Source organism: Botryllus schlosseri, chromosome 3, assembly GCF_051294905.1.
Source record: "Botryllus schlosseri isolate E-star chromosome 3, Bs_hap1, whole genome shotgun sequence".
Lineage (NCBI taxonomy): Eukaryota > Metazoa > Chordata > Ascidiacea > Stolidobranchia > Styelidae > Botryllus > Botryllus schlosseri.
In genome coordinates, this window is record NC_137238.1 from 36,831,854 (window position 1) to 36,849,222 (window position 17,369).

A 17,369-nucleotide genomic window follows, 5' to 3' on the forward strand; every position below is an offset into this window, starting at 1 on the left:
TACGTCCCTCGATAAAAATAATATTATTTCTTTAATTATATACTATATACCAGTGGTCGGGAACCTATGGCTGGCGAGCCATACATGGCTCTTTTGGATATAAGATATGGCTCTTTGAAAAATATTTATTTTTGTACCGAATTGATCAATATTGCAGCGACTGGTTGGTAAATCTTCATCTCGGCCAGAATAATTATTCTCGTGGCAATATAAACATGTTTTTGGGAGTCAAAGACAATGTTTTCTTCAGGTTTAGGGGCTAAAACCCCCTATTTTAAAAATCATCAAATTTGAGTTACTGTGACGCCGGCGGCCAATATCACTCGCGAATTCTATGTACCCGACTCGAAATCTTGAATTGTGCGATACGTTGATTAATCAAAGAGCATATAGCAGACATGGCGACGCCCATTTCAATACGCAGTTTTCAAATACGCATTGACTTAATTGATTCATTGATCTATGGCGCGAAATGAACGGTTGTGGATGTGACAATTACAAACTCGAATTACAACCAACGTCATAGCTATCCACGTTCTCGATTGGTAAGTAGCTCTGTGTAGTACCGGCGATAAAATGTAGGCGTGTAGCGCAACGTTATGTTACCGCCGAATACTTTGAGAATTGGGAAATCGGTACGTATTTAGATTTTCGGAATCAGTGTGACAGTCACATTCGATTAATATCAGTTATAATAATTTCTATGCTACTTACGATGAATTGTGTTATCAATGGTGAGACTTGGCCCGTCTGTGCCTTACCTCTCGTTTCGAGCTTTATTTTCGAACAAAAAATAACAGTTTTTACAGAGAAATTATTGCGCATACGAGAAATCCCATGTAGTGAGCTCGCATTAGTACTACCATGACGTCACGACTTTTCAATTGTGACGTAACAGTTGATTGGAATGTATGGCTCTTTGGGAGTTGAGATGGAAAAAATAGGGTCAATATGGCTCTTCGGACAAAAAAGGTTCCCGACCACTGCTATATACGCAAATCCAACACGTGCATATGTTATAATACTTTTTCAACGACATACTGCACCCTATCCTTAATCCTAACCCATAGGAAATTAGGTAAATAACATTTTACATTTCCAATTACGTGAGCCATAATTACCAAGCATACAAAACACGCTTATATTACGTCACACTGACATCTCACACAGCATACTATGTACGCACATAAACGCATTTATTACCACACAATCTGAACTAGACTTGAATTGTTGTTAAATACGACGCTACGGTTGTCAAGGAGCACGGTTGAATTTATGATTATTCAATTACATGTTCAACAGCAGCAATTGTAATTGTAATTGTAATGTAATTGAAGCATGCAAGGAGTAATTGTAATTGTAATTTGATATTTTTAGCATGAAGTAATTGTAATTGTAATGTAATTGAAACATTCATGAAAGTAATTGTAATTGTAATGTAATTGAACTGAAATAATTGTAATTGATCCAACTCTGGTGCACATTGCCGTTTTCTCATGCACCTAAAAATTTCTTTGGAATTAGGGTATTCCCCCGTTGTCAGTGACTCGACAGGAATGGCGTGTGTTCTCATTGACGTGACGCGTATGTTCTAGCGCTGATGAAGCGCTGAGCACGGCTGTGAAACGGGGATCATTGATTAGTCAGGTGCCTTGCTGCTTTGTTGTTGATGGACTGTGTTTACGATTGAGGTGCAGGACTTATCAGGCGGCGTTTTGACTCATGCTATTAGCGAGTTTAGCGCGTGATTAGTGAACATAGTATTATAGCAGTATACAACTATTTGATATAATAGACCTGATACTCTTTTCCTTTCTACTGGGATAGAAACAAAGCTTGCAAATGTCTATTCCAGTGACTGGGGAAAACCGCCAGTCGGTTGCTCTAAATTTTTTGTTATATCCTAAGATATCAATATCCTGGTATGAGTTTTTCCAATTTAGGAATAACTATCTTCGATAATCTATATCTGGATCTAATCTGGCTACTCCTGTGCAAGTTATGCAGTATGTGTTCGACCTGTTCGACCTAAAACTCTAAAACAACTGAAATGTTTTCCACTATTCTTTGTTGCTTGACTGAGTTTATGTATATCTGATTTTCTAGGATTAGCTGTAGTGCGAAATGTCTGAAAAAAAAAGAAGTACCGAAGAAAAATAGAAGAACACGATCGCAGACACAGCATTTCTTAGTTGGGCCATCTGAGGAAGCCATTACGGGATCGAAGTTGCCCACTCTGAGGCAAGTTATGCAATATGTGCTACACTTGAGAGAGTATTCATTTAAAAAAAATGAACCAGTCAAGTCACACATCCATATCGCAGTAGATGAAGTGATCGGTTTTTGGTTACTTGCTGGCATAAAGACTATCACAAAAGTCAATGCCACTAAAAGATTGGAAACAGTATGGAAACAATGGCTGTCACTAAAGAAAACTGCAGGCCGGCAATATGTATCAAAAAAACAAAGCGACTTTGAAGCCAAACTGAGTAAGCTATGGGATATAGGAGCCCCTGACGCGATAGCGACAATTGAAGCAAGTGGACTTCTTTCTGACGATAAAAAAACGTGAAGACATAGCATTTTATCAGGATCAAAGGGGTCTGAAATTAGCAACGATCGGTGGCAAAGATAAAGTGTTGAAAGCGAAAATCATGCAACAAAAGAGACGGACCATGAGTGCAAGAGAGTCTGCACCAGCATCAAGTAGCGAAGGTGAATTTACAGAGAGCTCATCTATATCTTCACAGGTAGCTGACACTTCTCACAGCACTGATTTTGAACTTGCACAGTCGACATCTGGTCATTCCGCCAAATTTGTGACTCTAAAAGCTCCTGTAAACCTATTCAGCGACGAAGACCTATGCCAGGTTTTTGATCGATTGAAAGTCAGTGATAATGCCGCTACCATGATAACTGCAGCACTGATTAAAGCTTGCGATGGCAACCCTAATGACTTCCATCTTTCAAGATCTGGGACCTATCGACGACGCATTGCAAATTGTTTGAAAATTTCCGAATCTATCTTTGAAAAAATATCCACCAATCCACCAGAGCACATTGCATTGCACAGGGATGGAAAGCTCACTAAGAGTCGTCTAGGATATCAATTTGAGGCCTTGGCAGTGCTCGCATCGTCTGCGTATTCCGGCGCATTCTAGAAAGGGAAACTTCTTGGCATTCAAACTCTGGAAAGTGCTACAGGAAAAGCACAGGCTGATGCATCATTTGAACTGCTGGAACTTTGGAATTTAACAAAATCTGTTAGAGCTCTTGTGTTTGACACAACATCCTCAAACACTGGTAAAAACGAAGGTGCGGTTCCGTTACTTGAAGAATTGATTAACAGGAAAGTTTTCTACAATGCCTGTCGCCATCATATTTATGAACTGGTCATTCGAGAGGTTTGGAAGTGTTTGTTTGGATCGACAACCACAGGCCCTGAAAACACGGATTTTAATACCTTCAAGAAGAAGTGGAAACATATTGATAAATCAAGAAGCTATAAAACGCTGAAGTTTATTGAAGGCAGCTGGTTGGCGATGAAAGCTGATGAAGCAAAGCAAGAAATAATTCCACTGATGAAACCCAATGATGGAAAGCAGAAAGAAGTCTTGATAAGAGATGACTACAGAGAATGTGCAACAGGCAACTTGGCGATTTTGGATGACAAATATGTTGATCATCGTTTTCGCAAGCCTGGTGCTACTCATAGCGCTAGATGGATGAGTCAAGTCCTGTACTGTAAAAAAATGTTCATGTGGAGTGAGCAAATGGACTATTCTGAAGAGTTCATTGAAAAGTTGGAACGAATCAATACATTCATTGCTTTGTTTTATGTTCCAGCTTGGTTGAAAACTGGTATTGCATGTGACGCACCTTGGAATGATCTCAAATTCCTTCATGACATGAAAAACTTTTCATTATGCGATCTCACTGTTGCTGATGTGGCATACAAGAAATTGCAAAAACATCATTGGTATCTAACTGAGAAAATGGTGGTATTTACCATGTTCTTGGCTAATCCAAAGATTCCTGACAAACTGAAGGAAGCGATGGCTGCTAAATTGGTTGAGTCTTCCAGTTTCGGAATGGCATACTGATCTGGATTTCGTGACTGCTCAAGAATTTGTGAATACTGTTGAAGTATTTAATGATGCAGCAGAGCGTATGGTAAAATTGAATAACGACTATGCTGCGTTCATAACGGATGACAAAAAACAGCGAGCGAGCCTCCTACAAGCTGTGGAAGATCACCGGAACAGATATGCAGATTTCTCGAAAGCAACCATTTCATCCACCTGATTTATGTAATATTTTGCTAAGTTGATCTCTTTCTTTGCCTTATTTTTTCGTTTCCTGCGATGTTTATTATGTGGCTGTGAGTGGATGTTACATTTACAGTTGTATTCTTGCACATGGGGATCCAGGAAATTGATGAACAGTGCCGGGTAGGTTTGAGGGGTATAGGATATGTGATCCAACAAAATGACCATCAGTTTTAGGTAGTTTTGAGAAGTTCTGAGGCAGTGTGGGACATGGAAATGATATCCTGAACTAGGAATGCCTTATATAGTGGGGTTTTGCAGCACTCCAAACCGCAACAGCTGCATAGATCCATGTTATATGTCACTTTAACTAGGCTAGGTAAAATCGTGACACTCAGATTTTAGGGGAATCCCCTATTTTCAGCTGCTTTTCTTCCAGCTCAATGTGCACATGGATGCAGGGGACGAGTTACAAAAAAAAGTAGCCAGAATATGTTTTTAAGGTATAAGGCATGGGAATCGGACTGAAAACCTGGACTTTTTGAAAGTCGGTCAATTCTGAACAACCCTAATGTACATGTACATTCTACACCGTGAACCAAAAATCATAAATTGCCCGCTCCGATGACAGTATAGATCAGAACTTAACGATAGAACCATTTTAAGATCGCAGTATCACATTGACAGACAATTTCCAATCATTTTAAAACTGCCCTTCAATTTCACAGTTGCCTGAGTGGAAAAAGTTTGATTTTATTCTGATGTCCTACACGAGGGGTGTGCAAACTCATGAGCTCGCGGGCCGCATTCAACATCTGAATCCATTTGCGGTCCGCACTATATAAAATTGGGAATATAAACCAAAACGCAGTATTGCTGGTATTTGATTAAAGATAGTGAGGACATGGAGATAATATATATCCTTATTTTAAACAAACCAAACATTGCTATGATGATATCGTACATGCGCCAGAAACAGTGGCGAGGTTTCATAGACTGGTCGACCTCAATAACTAATTTGTCAAAACTATAGAGATGAAAGGCTGTTGTCCGATTGTTAGAATTGAATTTAACTTTAAATCTGTGAGCAGCGATCTATTCATAGATTTACTAATTCCACCTTAGGTTCAGTTCCAGGACACACAATGCTGACAGCATAATAACCATGTTAGCTTCAAACACGCGTCAACTATATGTGTAAATAAAATATAAATACCCTAATTGTACGCATACAGAGAAAGAATCTTTTTAAGACACGCGCAAATCGTTTTTTTATAAGCACATCACTGAAATAATTAAAACTGGAGTGGCCAATCTGAAATCACACTCGTGATCCGAATTATGTATATCTCGTTAAGGATTTCTGTAATGTTCAGCAGTTGAAACCTTTTAAACTACGTGGGCCTTGAGATCGGGCTGTCGTGCAAGAAATTAAACATGGAGAATAATATAGGAAGTACTTACCTTAGAAAGTAGTTCTCAAACTTTCTAAGACATTCCCTTCCTTATGATGGTGAAAGAGTTCGCGCCCGCCCCCTTATCGTGATAGCATAGAAAACAACCAAGATGCTGGCAATTCTAACGGATGGTTTTGTGGCATGGAAGGTTGTGAGTATGGATGAGAGATTTTTAAATATGAAATACAAAGCCATAATCATGAATGATATGTAAATTGCGCGGAGCGCGAAAAAACTTTTCAGTTGGGCTCAGCTTCGCATTCCCGTTCAGATGCTTTCACGACCCCAAGAGGGGCGCGTCCCCCAGGTTGAGAACCACTGCCTTAGAATTATCATGGTGAAATATACTAAGAAAAAGTTTAATCAAGTCCCTGCATTAATTCGATTTTTAGTAGGCCCACTTATTTTATCAATATTTCAAATAAGTTTCTTTAGACTCTCGCGGGCCGCACAAAACGGTGTTGCGGGCCGCATGCGGCCCGTAGTTTGCCCACCCCTGTCCTACACACTGTTTTGAGCCAAATTTCATCAAAATCCTAAATTTGATAGCGACGAATCGAAATCGATTTTTCTTTGGTTGATATGAGATAAAATTACCCTAAACATCTTCAATCTTTAACCAATCTCTATCCTAATATATTTTTTTAAAGCTATAGTCAGTGCAAGTCCTCTGATTGAAAAAAAACACGTTTTGAAGAATGGTAGTACTTTGTGTACTAGAAACCAGGTCTGAAATTTACCATACCTGCATGTATAATTCTCCAGTATGCCTTCCCTCTACTCAGTAGGCCTATAGTAGTTTACAGTCTGTACAAGAGCAACAAGACAGCATATTAAAACCTTCAATCGTCACAACATGATACAATAGAATTAGGTAACAATAAATTCCTTTCAGTAATGTCACAACACGACAAACTTGCTATGGTAGTGTACTATACAAGCCTACAGGGTTGTCGCGATATGTTCACAATAAGATCAGATGCATTCAAAATAAGGTCAGTCAGCAGTTAAAGGGGCACTGCACTCTAAAAATGATGTGGTCTAATATTGAAGGGCAAAACGAATATTATTTTTGGCCGCAGCCGTTTTCTTCAGAACACCACCGTAATGGAGCTGCAATTTATTGAAATTTCGATTGAAATTTCGATAGCAACTTCACGCTCCAGCAGTCACACGGAGACTAATATCGTAGGTAAATCTTTCACACAAGAGCCATAGAATAATGATACTTGCAGTAAGTATACTCATATATACTTATCTATCTACAAATATCTTTTTGCAGATCGATTCTATCCATCATCATTACGACTGCAGCGTCATTGCAAATTATCTCAGTTCTGTCAGATTCGACCCCTCTTCCACCAGTTGGTAGCTTTCATTCATGTGATGCAGCAGCTTACTTGGCAAACCACTCAATTTTGTGACATTAAATCGTCCATCAAATTATTATTTTCAACATAAGCGAAGACCTTATCCAAGTTCTCATTTTCATATATATATAAGACTATAACTCGAGTCCGGATATTGTGTATGACCTAACCGGAAAGGTCAAAGAGTTCAGACACATACGCTATTGTTATTTCATAGATTGGGCCTGTCATATTGAATCCAACCCATCATTTTGAATTTGAATGCCCCAGTTGCCCTATAGGACGAGCCACCACTAAGTTCAATACACCACAAAATGCGATACAATGAAAAGATAGGAAGATGTTGAAGCTACTTGGAGTATTCCATGGAATCACACGATGTAGAGAGGAGGCATGCACACTGAATGAACAGTAACAGAAGATAGTATAGAAAAAGCAATCAACAAAAAAAAATGGGGTGGCATGTCATGGAGGGGGATCAATAGGTCAGGTCGTGGTCCGAAAGTTCAATTGGCACATATCAACGCATTTGATACAAATACGATAGCAATGACCACATTGAACTTATTCGCTGCGTTTCTAATGGCAGGCACAGCATATCCAGAAAAGTTAACGGATATCATCTTATATGGATTGATACCAATGGTGGAAGTGCATTTCCACTAAATGCAGCTACTTTTTGATCGACGTTATCAGTAGGTATATATTATGCTATGGTATCAGCATATTTGTCCAGATGACGCATGAGGTATTGGTAAACCTTCAGAGTATATGATTTTACACATAGATTGCATCTATGATTGTTAACGCCAGTATGCATCTCCATATGCACATGAATGATGCTGGAGGTTACATTCACTATGAAATTATCTCCCGAAGATATCACAATCATAAATGGTTTTTGATATTAGCATGAATATCTACATGAAGCTTCAACCCAGACATCAACCTAATGCTTTTCCACAATATCTCATTTATAATTTTTAATTGCAGCATGAATCTCCATATGCCGCTTGAGGGTACTCTTCCAAAAAAATGTTTTCGTACATATGCCACATTTATGATTTTTGACACCAGCATGCCGGTCCATATGAAGTTTGAGGCAACCACTCTGAGAGAACGCTCTTCCACATATATCACATTTATGATTGTTGAGGTCAGCATGCAGGCCCATATGAAGTTTGAGCCCACCACTCTGAGAAAACGCTTTTCCACATATATCACATTTATGATTTTTGATGCCAGCATGAATATTCATATGATAATTTAGGCTATGTTTTTCACGAAATTCTTTCCCGCAGATACCACAGACATGGTTTTTGATATCTGCATGCATATCCACATGAATCCTGAAGTTTCGATTTCGAGTAAAGACCTTGCCACATACATCACATTCATATTTCGTTATGCCACCATGTATCTCCATATGACTCCTGAGGCTACTCTTCTGAGTGAAGGTTATGGAGCATATGTCACATTTATGGTTTTTAACACCAGCATGCGTATCCATATGAAGCTTTAGGTAAGACTTCTGAACAAATGCTTTTCCACATACCTCACATTTATGAATTTTGACACCAGTATGGCTACTCATATGATTTCCGAGATCACGTTTTTTATGAAAGCCCCTCCCGCAGGTACCACATATATGTCTTTTGTTATTTGAGTGCGTGTGCATATGGACTATCAAGCCAGACATCTGAGTAAATGCTTTCCCACAAATACCACATTTATAATTTTTTACGCCAAAATGTGTCTCCATATGTTGCTTGAGGGTGCTCTTCTTAGAAAATGTTTTCAGACATATGCAGCATTCATGATTTTTGACACCTGCATGCAGGTCCATATGTAGCCTGAGGCCACCACTATGAGTAAATCCTCTTCCACATATATCACATTCAAGGTTTTTGATGCCAGCATGAGTATTCAGATGTGTCATCAGGTTACTTTTACGACGAAATTCTTTCCCACACATATTACATGTATAATTTCTGATATCAGCATGCGTTATAATATGATCCATGAGGTTACATTTATGAAAAAATTCCTTGTCGCACCTGAAACATTTATAATTTTTGATGCCAACATGCATCTTCATATGACGATTGAGTACACCCTTCTGAGTAAATGTTTTCGCACATACGTCACATTTATGGTTTTTGACAGCCGCATGCATATCCATGTGAGACTTGAGGCCAAAACTCTGAACAAATCCTCTTCCACATATGTCACATTCATGATTTTTGATGCCAACATGAGTATTCAGATGGGCGTTGAGGTTATTTTTACGACGAAACTTTTTCCCACACATATCACATGTATAGTTTCTGATATCATCGTGCGTTATCATATGACTCTTGAGGGTACATTCACGAGAAAATTCCTTGTCGCACATAAAGCATTTATAATTTTTGATGTCAACATGCATCATCATATGACGATTGAGTGCACCCTTCCGAGTAAATGTTTTTGCACATACGTCACAAGTATGGCTTCTGAAACCAACATGCATCTTCATATGACGAATGAGTGCACCCTTCTGGGTAAATGTTTTCGCACAAACGTCGCATGTATGGTTTCTAAAACCTGCATGCATCTCCATATGACGCTTGAGGTTTTCCTCCCGAACAAATGCTTTTCCACATATTTCACATTTAGTATTTGTGACCGCAGAAGTAGTGTAATCCATACCAAGCTTGACGTTACCGATTCAAGAAACCCCTTTTCCGTAATATCGAACTGATGTCTTTGAAGTTGTGATCAATCTTTAATATACTTCGCTCCAAGTCACTCTTTTTGTGGAATTGATCGTCACAGATTTCACAAAACTGCCTTAATCGTCACAGTGGAGATAACATACAAGTTTTCTGAATAAATTTTTAAAAGATGGTCATGGTTAACTCTAATTGTCGGAACGGGCAGACCTTGCAACAGGCGGAACTTGCAACACTTAACAGAGAACTCAGATAAAATGACCCAAGCTTAAATGGTGGAGCAAGCGGGACTGCATACTATCAGAGACTCTGACAACTATAACATGTTCAGCTTTTCTAAATTAGAGTAAAATTGGAATGACAGCTATACATTATTCCAAATTATATTTTAATTAGAATTACTGAATTCATGTGCGTCTCAAAAATCGAATCAAGATCAGTTCATATGAAATGGTATTTATTGTCATAAGAACGATATCAAATGTCTGTACACTCTTCACCAAGCTTGGCTCATTTCTAACTACACAGTTTTCCTGTAGCATTTTCAGGAAAACCTGAAATTAGATTGAAATCGAAATTAGAGTATAGAATTAGATTACCGGCATTTCACTTAATTAGTCTAATTATACTACCGTCTAGTATTATCTAGCTGTCAAGTCTGCCGAAGTACAGGCACGACTCTCAATATTTCAATGTTTCAAAGTAATTTTGCCTTGCTTGCAATTTTGGCACAAACCGTTTTCATCAGAGAGCCACAGAGATAAGATGGAATGGAAAGTAAATATTTCCCTGCAGTTTGAATATGTCAGTGGTCGGGAACCTATGACTCGAGAGCCATATATGGCTCTTTTGGGTGTAAGATATGGCTCTTTGACAAATATATATTTGTGTACTGAATTGATAAATATAGCAGCAACTTGTTAGTAAATTTTCATCACGGCCAGAATAATTATTCTCGTGGCAGTATAAACATGTCTTTGAGAAGTAAAGACAAAACCCTCATCGGGTTTAGAGGCCAGGACCCCTCTTTTCAAAATCCTCAAATTCAAGTTACTGTCGCAAGTCTGCTCGTGACGATTCGATGTCACTGTTGAACCATCATGACATACCGATTACTAGGGTAAGTTTTTGTTGCATTTAAATCCAAGGAAAAGTTGCATTTATTTTTTAAAAAAGTTGCTGAAGTTGAATTTTGACCACATTTTGCTCGGTTCACAAAAAAAATAAAAAAGGTCAGTTTTCCGGCTCATCTCCCAAATACCCGTAAAAGCATTACTTCGGTGCTGATTTACGGTGTTTCAGTCGAATTCGGCCGTGTATTTCACCAAAATCGAAAATACTTTCATGAAAAACCGAAAAAGTTGCAGAATGTTGTATGAAAAAATGGACAAAAGTTGCAAAAAGTTGCACTATAAGATTCATTCAAACAGCTTAAATAAAACAGCATTATACATATCTTATGAATACTTAGGAAGCTGCCGGAAGCTGTAAAAAAAAGTTGCAAAAGATGCAGAAACTTGCCCTACCGATCACTAATCATTATACACTTAACGCCATCGTCTCTGAACGATGAAGAGATAGGATCCAAAGCATGCAAGGCCCGGGACACGATAGTTCAGGCAAGCGACGATATCTTGCGCACAAGGCTTACTGCATGTGCGATTGCCCTGGCCAACGATTGTAGCTGCGATTGTTCAGGCCAGCGGAACCAGGACTGTTGCAGATGCAATTGTTTATTGTTCAAGCCAGAGATGATATCTTGCGCACCTGGCCGCTGTAGATATGCGAATACTCAGGCCTGCTGTTGACGCCACAAATCAGACCAGCGAGGCTTGTTCGCCTACACAGTAATCAATGACCAACCGAGCAGGAGATGGTACACTGTTGTGCACACACGAATCTCGTTTCATCTCTACACGCTTCTCGCTAATTGGCAGCGTTCAACACTTATAATACGAATTACTTGGCAGGATGGCTGAATGTGATTCACAATAGACAACAAACAAGAAGAAAGGTTTGCCTTCAAGTTTTATTGCGAGGGAGGATTTTTTTCAAGAATTGTTGTAGTCCCATCCAATGCACAACGCGCATCCCTGACTTTAGGACAAAATATCGATGCCATTTTGCCCATTACACATGGAAAATTACGGTAGGATGTCAATCATGTTGCAAATTAAAAGGTTTCGCGCACCCCAAGAAAACGCTTCGCAGACCCCTGGTTTAGAACCACTGTAGTAGAGAAATTGTGTGAAAAAGATGGCTTGCCCAACGTACTAATTAAACAGAAATTCCTGTTTAGAGTACCGTAATTTTCCAAGTATAGTGCGCCCCCATGTATAATACGCACCCCTAAAATAGTATGCAAATTCTGGGAAAAACCCTGTACCCATGTATAGTACGCATCCTGCATTTCAGTACATGAATAGTTCCGATTTAGTACACGATGTCATTCTGCTTTGCGATGTCACTGTTGCACAATCATGACATAACGATCGCAAATCATTATGCATTTAGCGGAATTGTCTTCAAACGATAGTAGATGGCAGCCAAAGCCTGCGAGCCTGGCGGTGCGATCATTCAGGCCAACGACACGACATCTAGAGCACGAGATCTATTACAGACGCAATTACTAATCATTATACAATTAACGGCATTGTCTCTAAACGGTAGTAGAGAGCAGCCAAAGCCTGCGAGGCCGGCGGTGAGATGGTTTAGGCCAACGAACCGACATCTTGCGCAAGACGGTATCACAGACGCGAGCGCTCGGGGTAACGGTTATGTCGTGCGCACCAGGTCTGTTGGCGATGCGACTGATCACGCAAGCGATTATATCTTGCGCACATGGCCTCATGTATACATATATGCGATTGTTAAGGCCTGTCGTTGACGCGATGAATAAGCGAGAATTGCCGCGCGTTTGTGCCTATTGCTGACCTAATTTCGCTCGCGTACAAACGGAAAACCAACTAAGCGGGATATCACGTGCTTGTGCACACGACTCTCGTTAATTGGCAACACGTTTCCCGCTAATTGGCTGCGCGTTACACTCTATCATACGAATTACTGTGCGCGATGGCTGATAGTGATGTGCGATTGGAAACAAACATGAAGAAAAGTGTTATTTGAAGTTTTTTATCGGGAGAGATTTTTTTCAAGGCTTGCTGTACCCATGTATAATACGCACCCCCCTATTTTAGGGCAAAAAATCGTGAAAATTTTGCGCATTTTACATGGAAAATTACGGTAAGAGGAAAGCTGTTTAAAGTAGTCATCATCGGCACTCAAGTAGAAGTACCAGTCAATTTCTCCTCAAGTAGAAGTGGCAATTTACAAGTAAAAGTAAGTATACTATGCCTAGTTTTGCCCAAAAACCTGAAAACTATCAAGTAGAAGTAGTCTTAAACCATAACCAATTGAGGAAGTAGTGAAAGTAGGCATAATATACCTGAGTGCTGTGGAAAGTAGAAGTACTAGCCACCTCTGAGTAAGAGCATCATTAGATTGTACGCAGCACTATTGACATTCCCAACCAATCGCAACTGTTGGTGCACAATTGTCAGAATCATTGAGCATAACAGACATTTCCCTATGTTTTAGTTTCAAACAAAACTATATAAATGCAAGCAACCAATTAAAACTATGTTGGTAACTGTGTACATATCATCGAGTGGCAATGTATCAAAGCAGATGTACTTGACTGCAGATAACCCGCTGTGCACTAGGGTTGTTCAAAAATGGCTTGTTTTTCAAATTGTACTGGCTACTCGACAAAATTGTTAGGTTACCTAAAAAACGCTGCACACCAAATTTGGCTCAATTGCAACCCATAGTGACATTATTATAAGAGAAAAAGTTTTGGATTTATTTAATAAAAATATATATAAAACTTTTTCAAATATACTGGCTATCGCATGAAATAGTTAGATTGTCTGAAGAAACGTTGCACAACGAATTCGACTCAATTCGAGCCAGTCGAAAAGAAGTTATTAGGTTCAAAATTTGAGACTTCAAATTATAGTATTTACGGTGGCTAGACCTATTATGAATTTGGTACCATAAATACTATTTCTTCCTGAACCAAATCTTGTACTCCAATAACTTTGCTTGTACTGGTTGGAATTGAGCCAAATTTGTTGTGCATCGTTTTTACGGCCAACTTGACAATTTCTCGGATTATCCTTGATTGGTGGATAATCCGGGAATTGTCAAAGAAAAACTTCAATAACTCCGCTTCTACTAGTTGGAATTGAGTCGAATTTATCTTGCATGGTCTCTGAAGACAGCTCAACAATTTCATGGGGTTGACAGAAAAATTTGATTTTTTTTTTTTAATTTCCTGTTTAAATTAGAAAATTCAATTGGATCTGCGGAATTGAACCAAATTTGGTGTGCAGCGTCTTTTAGGGTAACCTGACGATTTAAGAGGTGAGCGGTTTGAATCGGGAAAAAAAAGTTATTTTTGAACAGCCCTAATGCCCATGCATAATGTGCACCCCAGATTTTTAGACAATAAATCATGCAAATTTTGCGAATTATACACAATATATTACAGTATAGCTGCACAGTTATTTCCAAATTACATTACAATTAGAATTATGAGACACAAGTTTTTTCGAAAGTAGATTTGAATTATAATTACTGAATTCGTGAAAACATGGACACTGAATCAAGTTGAGGTAATATTAAATCATAGTATATTCTCGGTTATTAGAATGAGAATATCAAATGTCTGTGCAACAAACTCGTTTCGCACTATACACTCTAGTATACAGTTCTCCTGTAATATTTATACGAAAACCAGAAATTGGTATAAAAATTGGAGCATAGGAACATTTCACAAATTAAATTAGAATTATATTACCGGCATCTCACTAATTAGTCTAATTGGGCATCTAGAAATCGAGATGTCCAAGTTTGCGTCTACAGGCACTTCATTTTCATTGCTTGTCCTTATTCTGTTATATTTTGTTACCTTTAAATAAATGTATATTAGGGTGTTCACAGTTCAAAAATGACTTTTTTTCTCCAATTCTACTGGCTACTTGATAAAATAGTTGGGTTACCCAATTGAAGCCTGCACACCAAATTTGGTTCGATTCCAACCAGTAGCCGCATTGCTACAGGAGACCAAAGTTTTTTTTTATTTATTATATAAAAATGAATAAAAAAATTCATAATTTTCTGTTCACCCCATGAAATTGTTAGGTTTGTCTATAGAAACGATGCTCACCAGATTTGGTTCAATTCCAACCAGTGGAAGCAGAGTTATTGCCGTAAAAAAATTTGGATTCGAATAAAATAGTATTTACGGTGACCAATTCCGTAACTCCTTAATTATTTATTATAGCTGTGCCCAACGTAAATACTATATTATTCAAATCAAAGTACTCGAAAAAATGGTAGTTAGTTGACCTTCAAGTAACTCTATTGTCAGTTTGTACAAGTATGTACATGTACATTCTACACCGTGAACCAAAAATCATAAATTGCCCGCTGCGATGACAGTATAGATCAGAACTTAACGATAGAACCATTCTAAGATCGCAGTATCACATCGACAGACACTTTCCAATCATTTTAAAACTGCCCTTCAATTTCACAGTTGCATGAGTGGATAAAGTTTGATTTTATTCAGATGTCCTACACCAGGGGTGGGCAAACTTTTGAGATCGCGGGCCGCATTCAACATCTGAATCCATTCGCGGTCCGCACTATATTAAATTGGGAATATAAACCAAAACGCAATATTGCTCGTATTTGATTAAATATATTGAGGATATGGAGATAATATATATGCTTATTTTAAACAAGTCAAACATTGCTATGATGATATCGTACACGCGCCAGAAACAGTGGCGAGATTTCATAGACTGGTCGACCTCAATAACTAATTTGTCAAAACTATAGAGATGAAAGGCTGTTGTCTGATTGTTAGAATAGAATTTAAATTTAAATCTGTGAGCAGCGATCTATTAATAGATTTACTAATTCCACTTTAGGTTCAGTTCCACAACACACAATGCTGACAGCATCATAACCATGTTAGCTTCAAACACGCTTCTACTATATGTGTAGATAAAATATAAATACCCTAATTGTACGCATACAGAGAACGAATCTTTTTAAGACACGCGCAAATCGTTTTTTTATGAGCACATCACTGAAATAATAAAAAACTGGAGTGGCCAATCTGAAATCACACTCGTGATCCGAATTATGTATATCTCGTTTAGGATTTCTGAAATGTTCAGCAGTTAAAACCTTTTAAACTGCGTGGGCCTTGAGATCGGGCTGTCGTGCCAGAAATTAAACATGGAGAATAATCTAGGAAGTACTTACCTTAGAAAGTAGTTCTCAAACTTTCTAAGACATGCCCCCCTTATGATGGTGAAAGAGTTCGCGCCCCCTTATCGTCATATCATAGAACACAACCAGGATGCTGGCAATCCTAACGGATGGTTTTGTGGCATGGAAGGTTGTGAGTATGGATGAGAGATTTTTAAATATGAAATACAAAGCCATAATTATGAACGATATGTAAATTGCGCGGAGAGCGAAAAAACTTTTCAGTTGGGCTCAGCTTCGCATTCCCATTCAGATGCTTTCACGACCCCAAGGGGGGCGCGTTCCCCAGGTTGAGAACCACTGCCTTAGAATTATCATGGTGAAATATACTAAGAAAAAGTTTAATCAAGTCCCTGCATTAATTCGATTTTTAGTAGGCCTACTTATTTTATCAATATTTCAGATAAGTTTCTTTAGACTCTCGCGGGCTGCACAAAACGGTGTTGCGGGCCGCATGCGGCCCGCGGGCCGTAGTTTGCCCACCCCTGTCCTACACACTGTTTTGAGCCAAATTTCAGCAAAATCCTAAATTTGATGGCGACGAATCGAAATTGATTTTTCATTGGTTGATATGAGATAAAATTACCCTAAACATCTTCAATCTTTAACCAATCTCTATCCTAATATATTTTTTTAAAGCTATAGTCAGTGCAAGTCCTCTGATTGAAAAAAAACACGTTTTGAAGAATGGTAGTACTTTGTGTACTAGAAACCAGGTCTGAAATTTACCATACCTGCATGTATAATTCTCCAGTATGCCTTCCCTCTACTCAGTAGGCCTATAGTAGTTTACAGTCTGTACAAGAGCAACATGACAGCATATTAAAACCTTCAATCATCAAAACATGATACAATAGAATTAGGTAACAATATATTCCCCTTCAGTAATATCACAACACGACAAACTTGCTATGGTAGTGTACTATACAAGCCTACAGGCTTACCGCGATATGTTCACAATAAGATCAGATGCATTCAAAATAAGGTCAGTCCGCAGTTAAAGGGGCACTGCACTCTAAAAATGATGTGGTATCAAATTGAAGGGCAAAACGAATAAAATTTTTGGCCGCAGCCGTTTTCTTCAGAACGCCACCGTAATGGAGCTGCAATTTATTGAAATTTCGATAGCAACTTCACGCTCCAGCAGTCACATGGAGATTGAACTTTGTATCGTTGTCAGCCGATGCTATGGAGGAAATATGGCGTACACGCCAC

At 38.6% G+C, this 17,369-nt stretch overlaps 3 protein-coding genes and 1 long non-coding RNA gene across 4 annotated transcripts in view; 1 reads left to right on the top strand and 3 right to left on the bottom strand.

Annotated features, from left to right (window-relative positions):
* Window positions 1-17,369, top strand: part of LOC145435257 (uncharacterized) — a 344,196-nt gene that overhangs the window by 125,161 nt on the left and 201,666 nt on the right. The gene's annotated exons all lie outside the window — the stretch shown is intronic.
* The window catches only part of LOC145435186 (uncharacterized), a 100,932-nt gene that overhangs the window by 52,297 nt on the left and 31,266 nt on the right, over window positions 1-17,369 (bottom strand). The window lies entirely within an intron of this gene.
* The window catches only part of LOC145435202 (uncharacterized), a 129,123-nt gene that overhangs the window by 44,422 nt on the left and 67,332 nt on the right, over window positions 1-17,369 (bottom strand). The gene's annotated exons all lie outside the window — the stretch shown is intronic.
* On the bottom strand, window positions 6,532-17,360 carry LOC145436470 (uncharacterized). The gene is made up of 2 exons (XM_080313824.1): window positions 16,889-17,360; window positions 6,532-9,962 (listed from the first exon to the last, which is right to left on the bottom strand). Exon 2 carries the CDS (start codon window positions 9,782-9,784, stop codon window positions 8,066-8,068), a length of 1,719 nt encoding a protein of 572 aa, XP_080169950.1. The 5' UTR covers window positions 9,785-9,962; window positions 16,889-17,360; the 3' UTR covers window positions 6,532-8,065.

What these genes read in the sequence shown, in the direction of transcription:
- LOC145436470 (XM_080313824.1), bottom strand. Translation starts at nt 9,784, where the DNA reads ATGGATTACACTACTTCTGCGGTCACAAATACTAAATGTGAAATATGT.